Genomic DNA, 19,041 nt, shown 5'->3' on the forward strand with positions numbered 1-19,041 from the left:
ACTTCTCTTTTCAATCCTCCCACTTCCTCCAAACTAAAGGAGTTGCCATGGGCACCCGCATGGGCCCCAGCTATGCCTGTCTCTTCGTAAGATATGTGGAACAGTCCATCTTCCGCAACTACACTGGCACCACCCCCCACCTTTTCCTCCACTACATCGATGACTGTATCGGCGCTGCCTCGTGCTCCCACGAGGAGGTTGAACAGTTCATCAACTTTACTAACACCTTTCATCCTGACCTCAAATTCACCTGGACTGTCTCAGACTCCTACCTCCCCTTCCTAGACCTTTCCATTTCTACCTCAGGCGACCGACTCAACACAGACATCTACTATAAACCGACTGACTCCCACAGCTATCTGGACTACACCTCCTCCCACCCTGCCCCCTGTAAAAACTCCATCCCATATTCCCAATTCCTTCGTCTCCGCCGCATCTGCTCCCAGGAGGACCAGTTCCAACACCGCACAGCCCAGATGGCCTCCTTCTTCAAGGACCGCAGATTCCCCCCAAACGTGATCGACGATGTCCTCCACCGCATCTCCTCCACTTCCCGCTCCTCCGCCCTTGAGCCCCGCCCCTCCAACCGCCACCAAGACAGAACCCCACTGGTTCTCACCTACCACCTCACCAACCTCCGTATACAGCGTATCATCTGCCGTCATTTCCGCCACCTCCAAACGGACCCCACCACCAGGGATATATTTCCCTCCCCTCCCCTATCAGCGTTCCGCAAAGACCACTCCCTTCGTGACTCCCTCGTCAGGTCCACACCCCCCACCAACCCAACCTCCACTCCCGGCACCTTCCCCTGCAACCGCAGGAAATGTAAAACTTGCGCCCACACCTCCTCCCTCACTTCCCTCCAAGGCCCCAAGGGATCCTTCCATATCCGCCACAAGTTCACCTGTACCTCCACACACATCATCTATTGCATCCGCTGCACCCGATGTGGCCTCCTCTACATTGGGGAGACGGGCCGCTTACTTGCGGAACGCTTCAGAGAACACCTCAGGGACGCCCGGACCAACCAACCCAACCACCCCGTGGCTCAACACTTTAACTCTCCCTCCCACTCCACTGAGGACATGCAGGTCCTTGGACTCCTCCACCGGCAAAACATAACAACACGATGGTTGGAGGAAGAGCGCCTCATCTTCCGCCTGGGAACCCTCCAACCACAAGGTATGAACTCAGATTTCTCCAGTTTCCTCATTTCCCCTCCCCCCACCTTGTCTCAGTCGGTTCCCTCAACTCAGCACCGCCCTCCTAACCTGCAATCTTCTTCCTGACCTCTCCGCCCCCACCCCACTCCGGCCTACCACCCTCACCTTGACCTCCTTCCACCTATCACATCTCCATCACCCCTCCCCCAAGTCCCTCCTCCCTACCTTTTATCTTAGCCTGCCTGGCACTCTCTCCTCATTCCTGATGAAGGGCTTATGCCCGAAACGTCGAATTTCCTATTCCTTGGATGCTGCCTGACCTGCTGTGCTTTAACGAGCAACACATGTTCAACTCTTTTCATAAGATACAGGATCAGAATCAGGCCATTCAGCCCATCAAGTCTACTCACCATTCAATCATGACTGATAATGTTTCTCAGCCCCATCCTCCTGTCTTCTCCCCTTAACCTTTGATTCCCTTACTAACCAAGAACCTATCTGTATCTGTCTTAAATACACTCAATGACTTGGCCTCCATCACGTTCTGCAGCATTGAGTTCCACAGCTTCACTACCCTCAGGTTGAAGAATTTTCTCCTTATCTCGGTTCTAAAAGCTGAGGCTGTACCCTGGGTCCTAATCTTTCCTCGTAATGGGAACATCTTCTCCACGTTCACTGTATCCAGGCTTCACAGTATTTTGTGAGATTGAATGGGATGTCCCCTCATCCTTCTCGAGTACAGAGAAAGAGTCCTCAACTGCACCTCATGTGAAAAGCCCTTCATCCCCAGGATCGTGCTTGTAAACCACCTCTAGACCCTTCCAAAGACAAGAAATCCTTCCTTAAATACGGGGCCCTGATTGGATTTGGCCTGTTCGTGATCGTTCCATAGTAGACGAAAGTGGGATCGAGTCTTCTCAATGGACTCCCTTTGATGTCAGTTCATTAGTCACAAGTAGATGTGTACATGAGAGATCATTTCAGCCACAAGTTAATAATGAACTTGTTGCATGTCACAAATGGAAAACAATAACCACTGGGAATAGGTTCATCTTGGAGTGCAGTTACTAGCGGTGTTCCACAAGGATCTGTTTTGGGACCATTGCTGTTTGTCATCTTTATAAATGATCTAGAGGAGGGGCTTGAAAGCTGGGTGAGCAAGTTTGCGGATGACACGAAAGTCGGTGGAGTTGTGGACAGCGAAGAAGGATGTGGCAGGTTACAGCGGGATATAGATAAGTTGCAGAGCTGGGCAGAAAGGTGGCAAATGGAGTTCAATGTAGCTAAGTGTGAAGTCATTCACTTTGGTAGGAGTAACAAGAAGATGGATTACTGGGCTAATGGTAGGCTACTTGGTAGTGTGGATGAGCAGAGGGATCTTGGTGTCCATGTACACAGATCTCTGAAAGTTGCCACCTAGGTAAATAGAGCTGTGAAGAAGGCATATGGTGTACTGGGCTTTATTGGTAGAGGAATTGAGTTCCAGAGTCCTGAGGTCATGTTGCAGTTGTATAAGACTCTGGTGCGGCCTCATCTGGAGTATTGTGTGCAGTTTTGGTCGCCATACTATAGGAAGGATGTGGAGGCATTGGAACGAGTGCAGAGGAGGTTTACCAGGATGTTGCCTGGCATGGTAGGAAGATCGTATGAGGAAAGGCTGAGGCACTTGGGGCTGTTCTCATTGGAGAAAAGAAGGTTTAGGGGAGATTTGATAGAGGTGTACAAGATGATTAGGGGTTTAGATAGGGTAGACAGTGAGAACCTTTTTCTGTTAATGGAGTCAGCTGTTACTAGGGGACACAGCTTTAAATTAAGGGGTGGTAGGTATAGGACAGATGTTAGGGGTAGATTCTTTACTCGGCGGGTTGTGAGTTCATGGAATGCCCTGCCAGTAGCAGTGGTGAACTCTCCCTCTTTATGGTCATTTAAGCGGGCATTGGATAGGCATATGGAGGTTATTGGGCTAGTGTAGGTTAGGTGGGCTTTGGTCAGCGCAACATCGAGGGCCGAAGGGCCTGTACTGCGCTGTATTTTTCTATGTTCTAATACCAGATGTCAAATCATTGTGACTTTACAAGAAGAGTACTGTTTTTGCTGATTATGTTTGACAGAGTAACATAAAATATCTTGTTTATTTTATAGATGCTTTGATTACTTATTGGAACAAGGCTTCTACTCCTGAACTGATGGACTTCTTTACAATCCTTGAGTGAGTATATCTGAGCAATGAGACTTTGCAGATATTTTTCCAAGAGCCATTCCCATTGCAGTTTTTGTGTTTTCAAGGATTCAGTGAATGGATAGAAGAAGGTGTTTTTTTTTCCCTTGGGATAGGGAAGCTTGGGAAGAGAGTTCAAAATAAGTGAAAGTGGGGGGTGAGTCGTGAATCTGAACAGTGTAGAGAGGGAGAAACTGTTCCCATTTGCATAAGGGCACCGAAGGGGATAGGGCATTAATAATGTCCCTGAATCAGTACTATGTTACTTCAGGATAATATTCTGGGGATATGGGTTTGAATCCAACCATGGTTAATAATGAAGGAAGGCGATGGCATTGTCGTATTCTCGCTAGGCTATTGATCTAGACATCCAGGTCACCCAGGACTGTTATGGGGTGGCATGGTGCCTCAGCGATTGGCACTGCTGCCTCACAGAGCCAGGAACCTGGGTTCAATTCCATACTCAGGTGACTGTGTGGCGTTTGCACACATCTGTATGCATTTCCTCCAGGTGCTCCAGTTTTCCTGCCACAGTCCAAAGGTGTGCAGGTTGGGTGGATTGCCCATAGTGTCCAGGGATTGCAGGCTAGGTGGATTAGCCATGGAAAATACAGGGGTAGGCGAATGGGTCTAGGTCGGATGCTCTTTGGAGGGTCAGTATGGACTCACTGGGCTGAATGGCCTGCTTCCACACAGAGAGGTGGCAGGTGTCTATGGACCGAAGGATTGCCTCCTTCTGTGATGTAACCGCTCTCTGATTTATCGGATAACCCTTTTGAAGGTTACTATTGAATTAGCTTCCACCAGCCATTCCCACAGCACATTCCTGAGGAGAACAACTCACTGGATCAACTCTAGTTCTTTTAGTGAGCACCATAAATCTGTACCTTCTGGTTACTTGTCCCCCTGCGAGTGGAAAATGTTTTTCTCTCTGCCTTTTAATAGAATGAACTTGTTTATTTTGTTACAAGTGGTGAATAATAGATTATTATTGGTGGTGACAATTGCTATCTTAAGTTTGATTTAATTACTGAAGCACAGACCTGTTTGGTTGGATGGTCAGTCTCTTTGTTGTTGAGGGTACGTATTACTGCACTGACTATTACATTTCTCTCCACAGAGTGTGTCTTCATCAGTTCAGATATATGGGGAAGCGATACATAGCAAGGTACTGTTACAGAGTCTACTCATTATCCTGAAATGTCTGCCAGTGTTTCTGTAAGTTCTTAAAATTTGAAAAGGAGAGAGAATTTGCATTTCTGAGGCACGTTTCACAACCTCAGAAACTTAGCCCCAAAGTACTTTACTGTCAACAAAGGTGTAGTCCCTATTGTAAAGAGGGAGGCGCAGTGGCCAATTTATTCCAACAATCAGCGCGTGATGATTCAAGCATAAGCCTGCCCTCCACAGTCTTTGACATTGCTTCTAAAATTGTTTTGCACAAAAACATCCCCACCCACAAACCAAATTGCGTCCCATTTTAAAACAATGTCTTTGACAGGTTTCCACCAACTGACCCTGTTCGACAGGGTTGGTCAATTTTGTACTAAATCAGAAAATGCTGGAGAAACTCAACAGATCTGGCAGCATCTGTGCAGAGAAAGCAGTTAATATCTCGTGTCCAGTGACCTTTCTCCAGAACCCAGTGCTCAAGATTCCATTTCTGCTAAATTCTACACCCTAGCAAACCTTTCAGTGTTCTCTACCTATCCCAAGATGTACATTTACAAACTGAAGTGAGACCAGTGAATTGTTTTTATAGGACACCTCTTTATGTTTAGTTTTGAGGACTAACTCCTTTTTCTGACAGCTTATGCAATTTAAAAGTTGTGAAGCTTTATTTCAGATGGACCAGTGGACAATTGCATTTTATTACTTTTGTGCACTGTTTCAATTTAAACATTGATATTTCCTTGATTGTATTTTCTTCATAAACTAACCTGTTGTGGTATTCTATTGTAAAAGCTCTGGTGGTGGTATGAAGCAGTGGACTCACCATTTATTCCTAACACAAATTACCTTTATTTTTCTTTGATTTTGCACCCTGTATGCTGACAACTGCTAAACCCCCCCCAAAAAAAAGTCTGTGTCTGGCTCCTCCCCTCTTGCTGGGTAAGACTTGGGTATTTGCTGCTTTTGTGTGTGTCTCTGTTCCCATGTGTTTTGTTTCACATCTGTCTTTGTTTTGTAGCTGTTTGTGAATTTCCGTACGCAGGTACAGAAATTCAGCAAAAGTAAACTGCCTTTTACTGTTATTGTCGGCGTGCTAACACTCGCTCACTGGCAACCACGCTTTCTGGCTTGTATTTGCTTGCTATGACCATTGCAGCTTCAAAATTTCCTCAAACACTGTTTTGGAGTTGACTGTTTTGTGATGATGAATCCGCAAACAATGTTTTTTTGTGGTCTTTAATTGTTAGAAGCACTACTCTCAAAAGCTGCTTGGAAAAAAACTGATAAGTGCAAATGTCACCACTTTAACTAGTTGTATTTAATTGATAAAAGTTCATGTCTTTGCACCTGAAGTCAACAAATTCAAGTATGGCTTCATTGGTGGTGGCAGAAGTGAAAGTGGGTGGCACAGTGGTTAGCACTGCTGCCTCACAGCGCCAGAGACCCGGGTTCAATTCCCGACTCAGGCGACTGACTGTGTGGAGTTTGCACGTTCTCCCCGTGTCTGCGTGGGTTTCCTCCGGGTGCTCCGGTTTCTTCCCACAGTCCAAAGATGTGCAGGTTAGGTGAATTGGCCATGCTAAATTGCTGTAGTGTTAGGTAAGGGGTAAATGTAAGAGTATGGGCTGGTCGGTGTGGACTTGTTGGGCCGAAGGACCTGTTTCCACACTGTAATGTAATCTAATCTAATCTAAACTGGTCCCTGGGACTGGAGGCTTGTATGATCCTGGAATGAAGTATACAAGACTCTGTAGGGGCTTTATAGAGTAGCTACTGAGAGGTTGCTCCTGCTGGGCAGGGAATCTAAAACACAGGGACATAATTTCAATTAGGATCTTTTAGGACTGAGACACGGGTGAATTTCTTCTCTCCAAGGGTTGGGAATCTTTTGCATTTTCTCTCACTGAGTATTAGTGATACTCCACCATTGAATATGTTTACAGCTGGGATAGTCAGATTTCTGGTGTTTCAGGGAATCACCAGGTATGGAAGTAGGCAGTGAGTGAAGCTGGAACCCAAGATCAGCCATGCTTCTATTAAATGACAGAGCAGGCTTGAAAGACCAAATGGTCAACAACACTCCAGTTTGTTCTGTTCTTGTGAAGTAGATAAAATTGGATATGTCATTTAAACTAATCAGTTTGGCCTCTAGAAGATGCTCACACAAAAAAAAAGTAACAACTGCTTTACTAACACTTGGCTTTTGCAGCGTTGTGCTGACATTAACCTTTGCTCTGTCCCATTTGCCCATCTTGCAGGAACCAAGAGGGGTTAGGATCCATCAGTAATGCACATGAAAAGAAAGCTCAAACGTTGCCTGTTTCTCGCAGTAGAACAGGAATGATGCATGCCAGATTGCAGCAACTCAGCAGCTTGGATAATTCTTGCACTTTTAACCACAGTAAGTCTTGTAGTCTCAAGGGTGCATTTATCAGTGAACATAGGAGCTCATAGAAAAACACTAATGCTCCTTTGAATAGACTATGCAGACCACCTCCAGAGCACAGTCATGGGCCTACATTCCTGATTCGATTAAGCTGTCACCGCTGAAGGAAATTGGGAAAAGATTGGTTTGATGTCTGAAGTGGAACCTGATTATTTACAACCTAATTCAGGTCCATATCATAACCTTTGGCAGCTCATAAACTGTTATTTATACTGCCTAATCGATATAAAGGGAAGTTATTATTTTCCTCTGAAATCAAATATTGCAATCAAAGCCATTTATTAACAATGTCTGTGAGGGACAGTGATTGGTTACTTGGCTCTCAAAGTGTTTCTGTTTTGCAAAACCAAAATGCTTATTTGTTGTTGTAAACACCTCATGTTGTTCACAGAATTCTTACAGTGCAGATCGAGGCCATTTGGCCCATTGTGCCTGTGCCAACTCTTTGAAAGCAATAGCTGAATATTCCCACTCCCACTTGTTCACAGCCCTGAAAATTTCTCCTTTTCGAGTATTTACCCAGATCACTTTTTTAAAATTTACTTTTGAACCTGCTTCCACTCCATTTTCAGGCAGCCCATTCCAACTCATTGCCTTATAGGAAAATAAACTTTCCTCATTTCCCCACCAGTTCTTTTGCCTGTTACCTACAATCTGTGTCCTCTGATTAACCAAATACCTGCCACTGTTTACACTTCCTCCAAATCCACTCGAGGAAATCCTTCATAATTCAGGTTTTGGGTAGCCTGGGTCATTTGTAGGTTAAAAATTGCAACTCCCTTCCCAGATGGGACCCTCTGACAGTGCAGAACTCCTTCAGTACTGACCCTCAGGTAGTGCGGCATTCCCTCCATACTAACCCTATGACAGTGCGGTCTTCCCTTAGTACTGACCATTCAATAGTGTGGCCTTCCCTCAGTAGTGACCCTCCGACAGTGAGGCACTCCATCTGTACTGACCCTCCGACAGTGTGGTGCTCCCTCTGTACTGACCCTCCGACAGTGTGGTGCTCCCTCTGTACTGACCCTCCGCCAGTGTGGTGCTTCCTCTGTACTGACCCTCCGCCAGTGTGGCGCTCCCTCAGTACTGACCCTCCGCCAGTGCCGCGTTCCCTCAGTACTGACCCTCTGCCAGTGCGGCGCTCTCTCTGTACTGATCCTCTGCCAGTGCGGCGCTTCCTCTGTACTGACCCTCCGCCAGTGCGGTGCTCCCTCTGTACTGGCCCTCCGCCAGTGCCGCGCTCCCTCTGTACTGACCCTCTGCCAGTGCGGCGCACTCTCTGTACTGACCCTCCACCAGTGCGGCGCTCCCTCTGTACTGACCCTCCGCCAGTGCGGCGCTCCCTCTGTACTGACCCTCCGCCAATGCGGCGTTCCCTCTGTACTGACGCTCCACCAGTGCGGCACTTCCTCTGTACTGAACCTCTGCCATTGCGGCGCTCCCTCTGTACTGACCCTCCGCCAGTGTGGCGTTCCCTCTGTACTGACAGTCCACCAGTGCGGCACTTCCTCTGTACTGACCCTCCGCCAGTGCGGCGCTCCCTCTGTACTGACCCTCCGCCAGTGCCGCGCTCCCTCTGTACTGACCCTCTGCCAGTGCGGCGCTCTCTCTGTACTGACCCTCCACCAGTGCGGCGCTCCCTCTGTACTGACCTTCCGCCAGTGCGGCGCTCCCTCTGTACTGACCCTCCGCCAATGCGGCGTTCCCTCTGTACTGACGCTCCACCAGTGCGGCACTTCCTCTGTACTGAACCTCTGCCATTGCGGCGCTCCCTCTGTACTGACCCTCCGCCAGTGTGGCGTTCCCTCTGTACTGAAAGTCCACCAGTGCGGCAATTCCTCTGTACTGACCCTCTGCCATTGCGGTGCTCCCTCTGTACTGACCCTCTGCCATTGCGGTGCTCCCTCTGTACTGACCCTCCACCAGTGCAGCGTTCCCTCTGTACTGATCCTCTGCCAGTGCGGTTCTTCCTATGTACTGACCCTCCGCCAGTGCGGCGCTCCCTCTGTACTGACCCTCCACCAGTGCGGCGCTCCCTCTGTACTGACCCTCCGCCAGTGTGGCGTTCCCTCTGTACTGACAATCCACCAGTGCGGCAATTCCTCTGTACTGACCCTCTGCCATTGCGGTGCTCCCTCTGTACTGACCCTCCACCAGTGCGGCGCTTCCTCTGTACTGACCCTCCACCAGTGCAGCGTTCCCTCTGTACTGATCCTCTGCCAGTGCGGTTCTTCCTATGTACTGACCCTCCGCCAGTGCGGCGCTCCCTCTGTACTGACCCTCCACCAGTGCGGCGCTCCCTCTGTACTGACCCTCGGCCACTGCGACGCTCCCTCTGTACTGACCCTCCGCCAGTGCGGCGTTCCCTCTCTACTGACCCTCTGCCAGTGTGGCGCTTCCTCAGTACTGACCCTCCACAAGTGTGACGCTCTCTCTGTACTGACCCTCCACCAGTGTGCCGCTTCCTCTGTACTGACCCTCCGCCAGTGCGGCGCTCTCTCTGTACTGACCCTCCGCCAGTGCGGCGCTTCCTCTGTACTGACCTTCCACCAGTGCGGCGCTCCCTCTGTACTGACCCTCCACCAGTGCGGCGTTCCCTCTGTACTGACGCTCCACCAGTGCGGCACTTCCTCTGTACTGAACCTCTGCCATTGCGGCGCTCCCTCTGTACTGACCCTCCGCCAGTGTGGCGTTCCCTCTGTACTGACAGTCCACCAGTGCGGCACTTCCTCTGTACTGACCCTCCGCCAGTGCGGCGCTCCCTCTGTACTGACCCTCCGCCAGTGCCGCGCTCCCTCTGTACTGACCCTCTGCCAGTGCGGCGCTCTCTCTGTACTGACCCTCCACCAGTGCGGCGCTCCCTCTGTACTGACCTTCCGCCAGTGCGGCGCTCCCTCTGTACTGAACCTCTGCCATTGCGGCGCTCCCTCTGTACTGACCCTCCGCCAGTGCGGCGCTCTCTCTGTACTGACCCTCCACCAGTGCGGCGCTCCCTCTGTACTGACCTTCCGCCAGTGCGGCGCTCCCTCTGTACTGACCCTCCGCCAATGCGGCGTTCCCTCTGTACTGACGCTCCACCAGTGCGGCACTTCCTCTGTACTGAACCTCTGCCATTGCGGCGCTCCCTCTGTACTGACCCTCCGCCAGTGTGGCGTTCCCTCTGTACTGACAGTCCACCAGTGCGGCAATTCCTCTGTACTGACCCTCTGCCATTGCGGTGCTCCCTCTGTACTGACCCTCCACCAGTGCGGCGCTTCCTCTGTACTGACCCTCCACCAGTGCAGCGTTCCCTCTGTACTGATCCTCTGCCAGTGCGGTTCTTCCTATGTACTGACCCTCCGCCAGTGCGGCGCTCCCTCTGTACTGACCCTCCACCAGTGTGGCGCTCCCTCTATACTGACCTTCCACCTGTGCAGCGCTTCCTCTGTTCTGACCCTCCGACAGTGTTGCGCTCCCTCTGTACTGGCCCTCCCTCTGTACTGGCCCTCTCACTGTGCAGCGCTCTCTCTCTCTAATGACTGTCTGACAGTCTGGCGCTCCTTCAGTGTTTTACTGTGTAAGCCTAGACTTTGTGCTGAAATCCTGAAGTGGAACCTGAGCCCACAGAATTCCAACTTGGAGACATGATGGTGCTCAGTGAGCCAGCGTTGTGATTTGGGAGAGAAATTTGAAATGAATACTTGCCGACCGATTTTTTGCAAAATGTGAAGGAGAAAAAGAGCGAGTTATCAGAGCAGAGAATGCTTTGTCACATGCGATGGGGATCATCAAGTTAGAAACTGTTACATTTACTCTTTTCACATGATGCACGATACCAGCTGCAGAAAGCAGGGTTAGATTGGAGAGAGTCAGGTTAAGGGGATTAGTCACTGCTCTCGTTTGCAAACCTTCATCATGGGCTCACTGTCCTTATTCTTTGATGTCAGCGGATAAAGGATATGTTGTGATGATCCAGAACCAAAGTGTCTTCATTCAATTCACATGCACATAATTCAGAATACAACAGTTGGCTCTACTGTGATAGCTAGCGATCTCTGGATGATCAATATAGTTAGAATTCATGTTATGCATTTATTATTTTGTTTTTTCCGTACCTTGCTAAATTTTCTGAATATGAATAATGTGGCTAGTGATTGCTTAAAAACCATTCGTGAACTGTAGAAATGTTTTCAGTTCCATCAACGGTTGATGCATTGATTTGAAATGCCTTTCAGATAATCATGTTCCACTCCCTTAAAATGCCTAGAGTTCATCACATTGAAACGTTTTGGTCTATATTCAATGTACACAAACTTCGGGGGGAGAAAATTGTACCGTTAACAATGTTCTGATCAGGCTTTGTTTCAAAAAATGTCAACAGGAATGTGAGTCAATGCAAAGACTGTGTGCTGGTATCAAAACATGAGTAACAAAATGACCTTATCTCTGTTTCCAGTGTAAGAAAGCTATCCAGTGTACTTGGAATTTCTGTAGACAATGGTAAGACCCAGCAAGGTTACATCATTGGATTAATGTTGCCATGTTTCTGGTCCCTGTTGGACAGAGCTTCTCAAACTTACTTTTTATCATTCTTTCTGGAAATTCATGCATGTTGTGCATAACTAATGTTGGGGATTAATAGCTCGAAGCTCATGTTTCAGCAGTTGATTCTCCTGGCTGTTTAGACTCCACTCCCTTGAACCCTTTGGAGTTCTAACCCATCCTCCCTTCACAACATTTTGGACTAATTGATTGAACCATTCCTGGGATCTTCTCCCAAGTATTGCAGGCTGTTATTTTGCCGGGATTGCAGGGGTAACACGCAACCCATTCATCCTGGTAGAATCTGAAAATAGCTGTTTCAGCTTGTGCAGTAATGCCAATGAGTGGGAGCTTGATCTGTGACAGCATTGAGGCCAGGGGGGATTCAAAGACAAATGAAGAGCCTGTTCAAAATGGGAACAGGGAGGTAATGGAACAGGGAGGGAGGAAGGACAATGTAAATGGGATTCACGGGATGTAAATGGGAAAAGCAGAATCATCACCAGCTACCTTGCAGTTCAGTGAATGTTTACTGGGATGCTTTGCACGGAGATATTTAACAACTTGACTTGTATCAGCTAGAGTTTAGAAAAATAAAAAAATCACTTTATTGAAACATCCAAGATACTGAAGAGTTTTAGTGAGGTGAATATGAAGAGGATGGTTCCTGTTGTAGGAGGATCAGGAACTGGAGGTCCCCCTTTGAAAATAAGGGGTTGCCCATTTTACATTCCAATGAAGAGAATTCCCTACTCATTGAGGGTGATCAGTCTTTGAAACTCTTCCAGTGTAAGAGCACTTAATGATTGAGCACGTGTGCTGTTGATGCTCATAACTGTTGGAAAGGACACTTTAGGTATATTATGAGTTTCTTTAATCTATTGATAACTCACACATTTATTGAATGTTCAAAAGCAGGAGTAAATTTGCAAATTTTGTGTTTGCAACAACAGCTGTAATTTATGTAGTGTCTTTAACACCATAAAATAACATCCCACACTAATCAGACAAGATTTGGCACCAAGCCACAGAGAGAAACAGCATATCAAGTTACAAGGCATGTTTTAAGCAGCATCTGAAAGGGATGCTGAGATGTAGAATGAGGAAGGCTTGTGAAGTGAATTCGTAAGAAATGGGAGCAGGGGTAGGCCATATGACCCCTTGTCCCTGCCCCGCTATCTGCAAGATTGTAGAGTCGTACAGCCCGGAAACAGACCCTTTGGTCCAACTTGTGCAAGCCAAACTAGCTTCCCAAACAAAACAAGTCCCACTTGACTGCGTTTGGCCCATATCCCTCTAAACCTATCTGATTCATGGAACTGTTCAAATGTCTTTTAAGTGTTGTAAATGTGCCTGCAACTCCCACTTGCTTCGATAGTTCTTTCCGCATATGAAACACCCTCTGTGTAAAAACATTGCCCCTCAGGACCCTTTTAAGTCTTCCTCCTCTCACCTTTAAAAGTATGCCCCCTAATTTTGAACTGCCCCCATCCTAGTGAAAAGACCTTTGCTATTCACCTTACCTATGCCCCTCATGCCCTTAAAAATATCTGTCTGGCGACCCCTCAACCTTCTACACTCCAGTGAAAAAAGTTGCAACCTATCCAGCCTCTCCTTATAACTCAAGTATTGGCAATGTCCAGGTAAATCTTTGATCCCTCTCCAACTTAATAATTTATTTCCTGTAATAGGGCGACCAGGAAGGGATACAGTACTCCAAAAGAGGAGGCAAATGGGACTAATTCAGTTTCGGAAAGAGGTTGACATGAATGAGTTGGGCCGAAGGGCCTGTTTCCATGTTGTATGACTCTATAACTAAAAGACTGAAAATGCTATGGCTGTATTATAAGGAAAAGTGCAGGATGAGAGGTGAACTCCCAGAGATGCTTATAATTTTGGTCTTAGCACTCATGAGCCAGACCTAACTCAGAGTAATTCTACTTAAGCTAAATCCAACAGGGCATTCGGGTGATCATGTCTACATTGAGTGTGTTTTAGATACAAAACTCTGCAACACACAGAGTGGTTACGGTGAATAACAGACATACTGAAGTGAACATTCATTAGATACAAAAGGGAGACAGAAACGGAAGGCTTTGCTGACCATCATGGGAGGAGATTGATGCATGGAATGAGCAGGCCATCTTATGAGGGAAGGTTGGACAGGCTGGGCTTGTTTCACCACAGTTTAGGAAAGTGAGAGGTGATTTGATTGAAGTGTAAAAGATCCTGAACGGTCTTGACAAAGTGGTTGTGGAAATGAAGTTTACTTGTGTGGAAGAGTACAGAACTGGGTGTGAGAAGTCAGGGGAGCACAGTTTAAAATTAGTTGTGGCGGGGGGGGGAGGTCACACGTTTCCCTTTAAGGAAGTTGTTTTCCTCGGACTGTTGTGCGACTTTGAACACTTGGCCTCAGAAGCTGGTGGAGAACCGGCGGCTGCGGTGGAATGGCAGAGCAAACCCAATGGGCCGAATGGTCTAGTTCTGCCCTTATCTCCTGTAGCGGGGTCACTGAATATGCTAAAGGTGGAATAAGCATAGTAAAGAAAATATCTTCAAATCAGCATAATTGTACAAACCGTTATCTTATTTAGAGTTCAGATCTAGCATAAAGCCTTTATGGGTCAGTTAAATATCTTAGTTAGGTAATTTGTATTGAATGGTGTCGGAAGTGGTAACGTCTTGCTATCTTTAATTAGGCTACGGCCATACCGATGCCGATGTCTTGCATCAGTCACTCGTCGAGGCCAACATTGCAACTGAAGTGTGTCTCACTGTTCTGGATATGATGAGTTTATTCACCCATGTTTTTAAGGTATGATCATTCAAATGTCATGGAATTTAGTTTGTTCATTTGCAACGGGTCTTTGCATTTTCTGGTCTCACCTGCCAACAGTACAAGGAAACAGACCCCAGCTATCAATCCCCCCACCTCTTTTCAATTATAGCACAGAAACAGGCCATTCAACCCCATTTGGTCTACTCCAGCATTGATGTTCCATTTGAATCTCTTCCCACTCGACTGCATCTTACCCTATCAGTTATCCTTTGGTTCATTTCTGTCTCGTGTTTAGCCAGCTTTCCCTTGATTCTATAAATATAAATGTCTCATGTACAAAGGTAAATACAATTTTTGATTGGTCTGAAATGCTGAATTCCATTTACTTTTTTAAATAAGGTGTTATGGGGTTTAAATAGAAGTGAGAGAGCTGAAAATTTGAAATGTAAACCAAAAAAAAACCACTGAAGTGCTCAGTGGAAGCTCCCTGGTGTCTTTGATTTATTGTCAAGACATTGATGAGTTGAATAGAATACAATAAAGGGAAAGTGATATGAAGATCTGAATGAAAATGGAATGAAAGGTCTATGACTCTGTAACATTATGATAACGTGAAATGAAAAGGGGTGGGATGAAGCTGGAGTAGAACATGGATCTATTCGGTGGAATTATCTGTTGCTGTACTGTGTGAATACATTGTAACTTGTTGATGCCATTCTGACTGACTGACTGACATAAAGTTGACGTATTTTACGTACCGTCCTCTCTAGGGTCAGCTGCTTTCTGATAATGGACACAACCCCCTGATGAAGAAAGTTTTCAATGTTCTCCTCTGCTTTGTCCAAATCAATCAGTCAGAAATGGCCTTGAAGTATGTCTTTGCAGCTCTGAGGAATCTTGTCTACAAGGTACCGATATCAGTCCATTTTAAATCTTTTGTTTTGTCTTTAGTAGAAATTTTTATAATTCTCGTAGTTTGTCCGTGTTTTCCTTTAAAAGCCCATTACTGGGGTGTCTTATTTTTCAGTTTCCATCCACGTTCTTCGAAGGCAGAGCCGACATGTGTGCCACAATGTGCTACGAGATTTTGAAGTGCTGTAACTCTAAGTTGAGCACCATCCGGGGGGATGCATCCACTCTCCTTTATTTCTTAATGAGGAACAATTTTGAGTGGACAGGGAGGAAATCCTTTGTGAGGACACATCTACAGGTCAGTGCTTTGGGAAAAAGAAAGACCAAGGAAAGCAGATTTAGTAATGGCTTTGAAACGAAAATTGAGCAGAGATTTCAAGGAGAACAAAAAAAAAATTGCAGGAATACCGACAAAGAGCAAGAGGACGTAAAATGAATGAGATTGCTCTCTCAAAGAGCCTGTGGGAGATTCATTGCTGTTCTGTAGATGGTTGAAACATATCTTTGAATCTTGAACATTGCCAGCTCTAGCTTGCTTCCCATTGTAATTTCAAATAGGATATTTTATATAGAATTCAGTGATGTGTCATTCTCAAGTTTGGAAATGTTACAAAACTGATTTCTTGAGTTTTTGAAAAGTTAGGATTTATTTATTTGGAAAAATTGAGGCTTTGTTTTGATCTGAGGGATTGTGAAACACTTTTTCAGTTGGTGTTTTTTGGTGTTATTAATGTTACGTCTATCATCCAGTGAGAACAGTTTCTTTTAACTAGTCTTAACTGTGTTCCCAAAGGAAACTTAATCATTTCTAAAATATTCTATTATGAAGGGTTTTTGTTTAATAGCCAAGGTCTACTTTTAAAGCTACTCACTTTGATGGGTATGTCCTCAGCGAAACTCTATGCTCGTGTGTCTCACACTCCAGTACTTTGTGCAGCAGGGGACTGGGTTTTGCTCCAATAATTTCCCAAGGTTTTATCTTGAGCCAAATGGATGTGCGATTCTAACAGTGAGGCGAACACTCCACATGTCTTGGTGGTGTTAGAGTACGTGTCAGGCGATGGGAACTGCCATAAGAATCGTTTCCTTTCACTAAAGCCTTGATGTTACTGCAAGAATTGGTGCAGCTGTGACATTTGAAAACTGATAGAGCCTTTTGTTGCAGTTCATTGAATCGTCTCTCTTTCTTTGTCATGTTTTTGATCTTGTAGCTATTTAAAACAAAATGCAATAAGGTACACTCTGTTTAAGTTCAAAAAGAACTTTTAGGGAGACAGAGTGGCGAGGATATATGAACACACTGTTCTTCCACCTTTTGACCTGGGCTCACATCCAATTTAAGCTGTGGGGATGAAAAGCTCACAATGTTTTGTAAAGACTTGGACAGGAAGCTTCCTCACTGCCAAACTCCACTTGATTTGGCTCCATATTGACCATCCAAAAACAAAGAAAAATTAACCCAGTTGCCTTGGAAATTTGAATATTGGTCTATGGAATTTGGAAAGAAGGGCGAAACGTCTCCTGGTCTTGCTGTAAAGGGAAGGCACGTTGCCAAAACTTTTCACCCTGCAAACATCAGGATAAATGCGAGAATGTCAAATTTCAAATGATTACATCAGTTTATTCTAGAGGAGAATTGGTTGGCAAATTGATTAGGTATTACCTTGATGAAGACACCGGGGAACAATAGGATCCCCAGACCCCCGGGCAATTCAACAAAACCACAAGGCATGAGTAATAGAATGTTGCAGTGACTGTTCAGATGAGATCATTCAACCTGAGTAATGTAAATAATGCAGCTTAGAGCAAGCTGCTCAGAGCCCGGGGGCAGATCATACAAAGTAGACGGGGTAGATTATACTTGTCATCTCGTCATTCTGTATTTCATCTGGAGCAGCATAACATTGACTACCAATGTCTAGAATTTGAAATTATTTCACACCCTAATTCCACCACTTGACCAGCTGCAGAGGGACATTGCGTGAAATTTAACTAGCCCTTCTGACAGGAAACCCATGGCATTAAGTACAACACTAATTTGATACCAACCTGAAACTATTTATTGTTCTAGTTGAGAAGAAAAATTGGATAAGATGTAAAACATTGCATCCAATCCCCTCCATTTCCTCACAGCTGAAATAGACTAACTCCTGATGTATTAATTGTGTTCAGGAAGAAACAGCAACGTTTTTTTTAGAACTTTGGTAGGAATTGATGGAAGGCCTAATCCAGCTGCAGTTTAGTAAAATTGGCAGTGACCACTTATTGAGCAGAAAAGTGAGAAAATGTTAGCACCTCATTACTGGCAGTACTTGGGACAGATATGTTCAATTTAATAGAAATTTGGAAAAGATGCCAAAACCTTAATTAAACAGTGAGTATTTAATGTAGTAAAAAGGCTAATGGCACTTAACAAGGGCTTTATGTCACTCACTAACTCTCGGCTTTCTGTTTCAGTGGTAGTGTCACCACCACTGAGCCAGGAGACCTGGGTTGAATTCCCACCAGCTCCAGAGGTGTGTAATAACAGCTCTGAACAAGTTGATTTTGAAAAATCAACCTTTTTAAAAAATTTAAAATTAAATAAGGGCTCTTACAAAGACTGCAGTAGTAGTGTCCCTGCTGCTGGGCTAATAGTTCCCTGGTTCAAGTCCCACCTGCTTCAGAGGTGTGTCATAACATCTCTGGACAGATTGATTAGAAAATATTTGCTAAACATTTATATGAAAAGTGTTCTCTTTAGAGAGTGGCCTGCAGCATCCACCTGTCATTTCGGGCCTTTCTGTCACCAGTGAGCCTTAAAGGGCCTGGAATTCCGATAGACCTTGGCAGCAACATTTTAATCTAGTTCGTCATTTCCTTTAACATTTTGAATTTTATTGCATTTAGTACAGTTATTATTTCATTTAATTGGTTTCATTACACAATGGTTTTCAAATGATTGTGAAGACTGACGACCCCTAGCAAGGGAGCATGTGGTGCCCCCTGATATTTTTTAGGCCTTCCACAGTTCATTGTGAGGCCCAAAATGTTGTTATAAATTAAAATTTGAAAAGTTTTGGTGGAATATTTGTTTTTTTGGCAATGCCCCTTTTGTTAATTTGGCTATTGGGTTTAATTGGTTTCCAAAGCAGCATAAAGAGGACACCCTTCCAACTCTATTTAGCCCCCTCCACCTTCCCCCTTACCTCTGATGGTCTGCACTGCATTTAATGGGCTTTTGTGTCAACTAAGAGGGTAGTACGTGTATGCCAGAGGAGGCTGGTACAATTGCAACATTTAAGAGGCATTTGGATGGGTATATGAATAGGAAGGGTTTGGAGAGATATGGGCTGGGTGCTGGCAGGTGGGAATAGATAGGGTTGGGATATCTGGTTGGCATGGACGGGTTGGACTGAAGGGTCTGTTTCCATGCTGTACATCTCTTTGACTCTATGACTCTATAAACAATTGGAAAAGTAATAGTGGTGGTAGCTGATAGATGAAAAAATACCACTGGTGATCTGAAGAGGGGGAGTACTTGTGGATATGAAAAGAAATATACAGAAGGACAGAATTGGGTTTTTTGTGGCAGAACGGTAGTGATCCTGCCTCAGACCAGGAGACCCAGGTTCAAGTCCCACCTGTGCTAGAGTTATGTAACGACATTTCTGAACAGGCTGATTTTAAACAAGTAGTTTCCCTATGGGAAGGTGGACCTTGGTCATAGTGCTGGAGAGCAGCATAAAGAAGGACAGTAAAGACACTGAACTAATAGGTAGGGGACTGAAATAGGCAAAGCTGCATTCTCTGAGTAAACGAACCATCAGGGAAAGGGTGTGTATCT

General features: G+C 45.7%; 1 protein-coding gene across 5 annotated transcripts in view; it reads left to right on the forward strand.

The window, feature by feature from the left end:
* The window catches only part of LOC132816381 (dedicator of cytokinesis protein 9-like), a 349,182-nt gene that overhangs the window by 284,271 nt on the left and 45,870 nt on the right, over positions 1-19,041 (forward strand). For 2 of the 5 annotated variants that reach the window (XM_060825856.1, XM_060825855.1), the window contains exons 36-41: positions 3,309-3,375; positions 4,505-4,552; positions 6,816-6,958; positions 14,224-14,339; positions 15,074-15,211; positions 15,331-15,513. In XM_060825856.1, coding sequence (XP_060681839.1) covers positions 3,309-3,375; positions 4,505-4,552; positions 6,816-6,958; positions 14,224-14,339; positions 15,074-15,211; positions 15,331-15,513 — 695 coding nt within the window. Of the gene's footprint in view, positions 1-3,308; positions 3,376-4,504; positions 4,553-6,815; positions 6,959-11,438; positions 11,483-14,223; positions 14,340-15,073; positions 15,212-15,330; positions 15,514-19,041 lie in introns of those variants that run through there. The other 3 variants (XM_060825860.1, XM_060825857.1, XM_060825858.1) reach the window with 2 other exon arrangements.

Source organism: Hemiscyllium ocellatum, chromosome 6 (genome assembly GCF_020745735.1).
Source record: "Hemiscyllium ocellatum isolate sHemOce1 chromosome 6, sHemOce1.pat.X.cur, whole genome shotgun sequence".
Lineage (NCBI taxonomy): Eukaryota > Metazoa > Chordata > Chondrichthyes > Orectolobiformes > Hemiscylliidae > Hemiscyllium > Hemiscyllium ocellatum.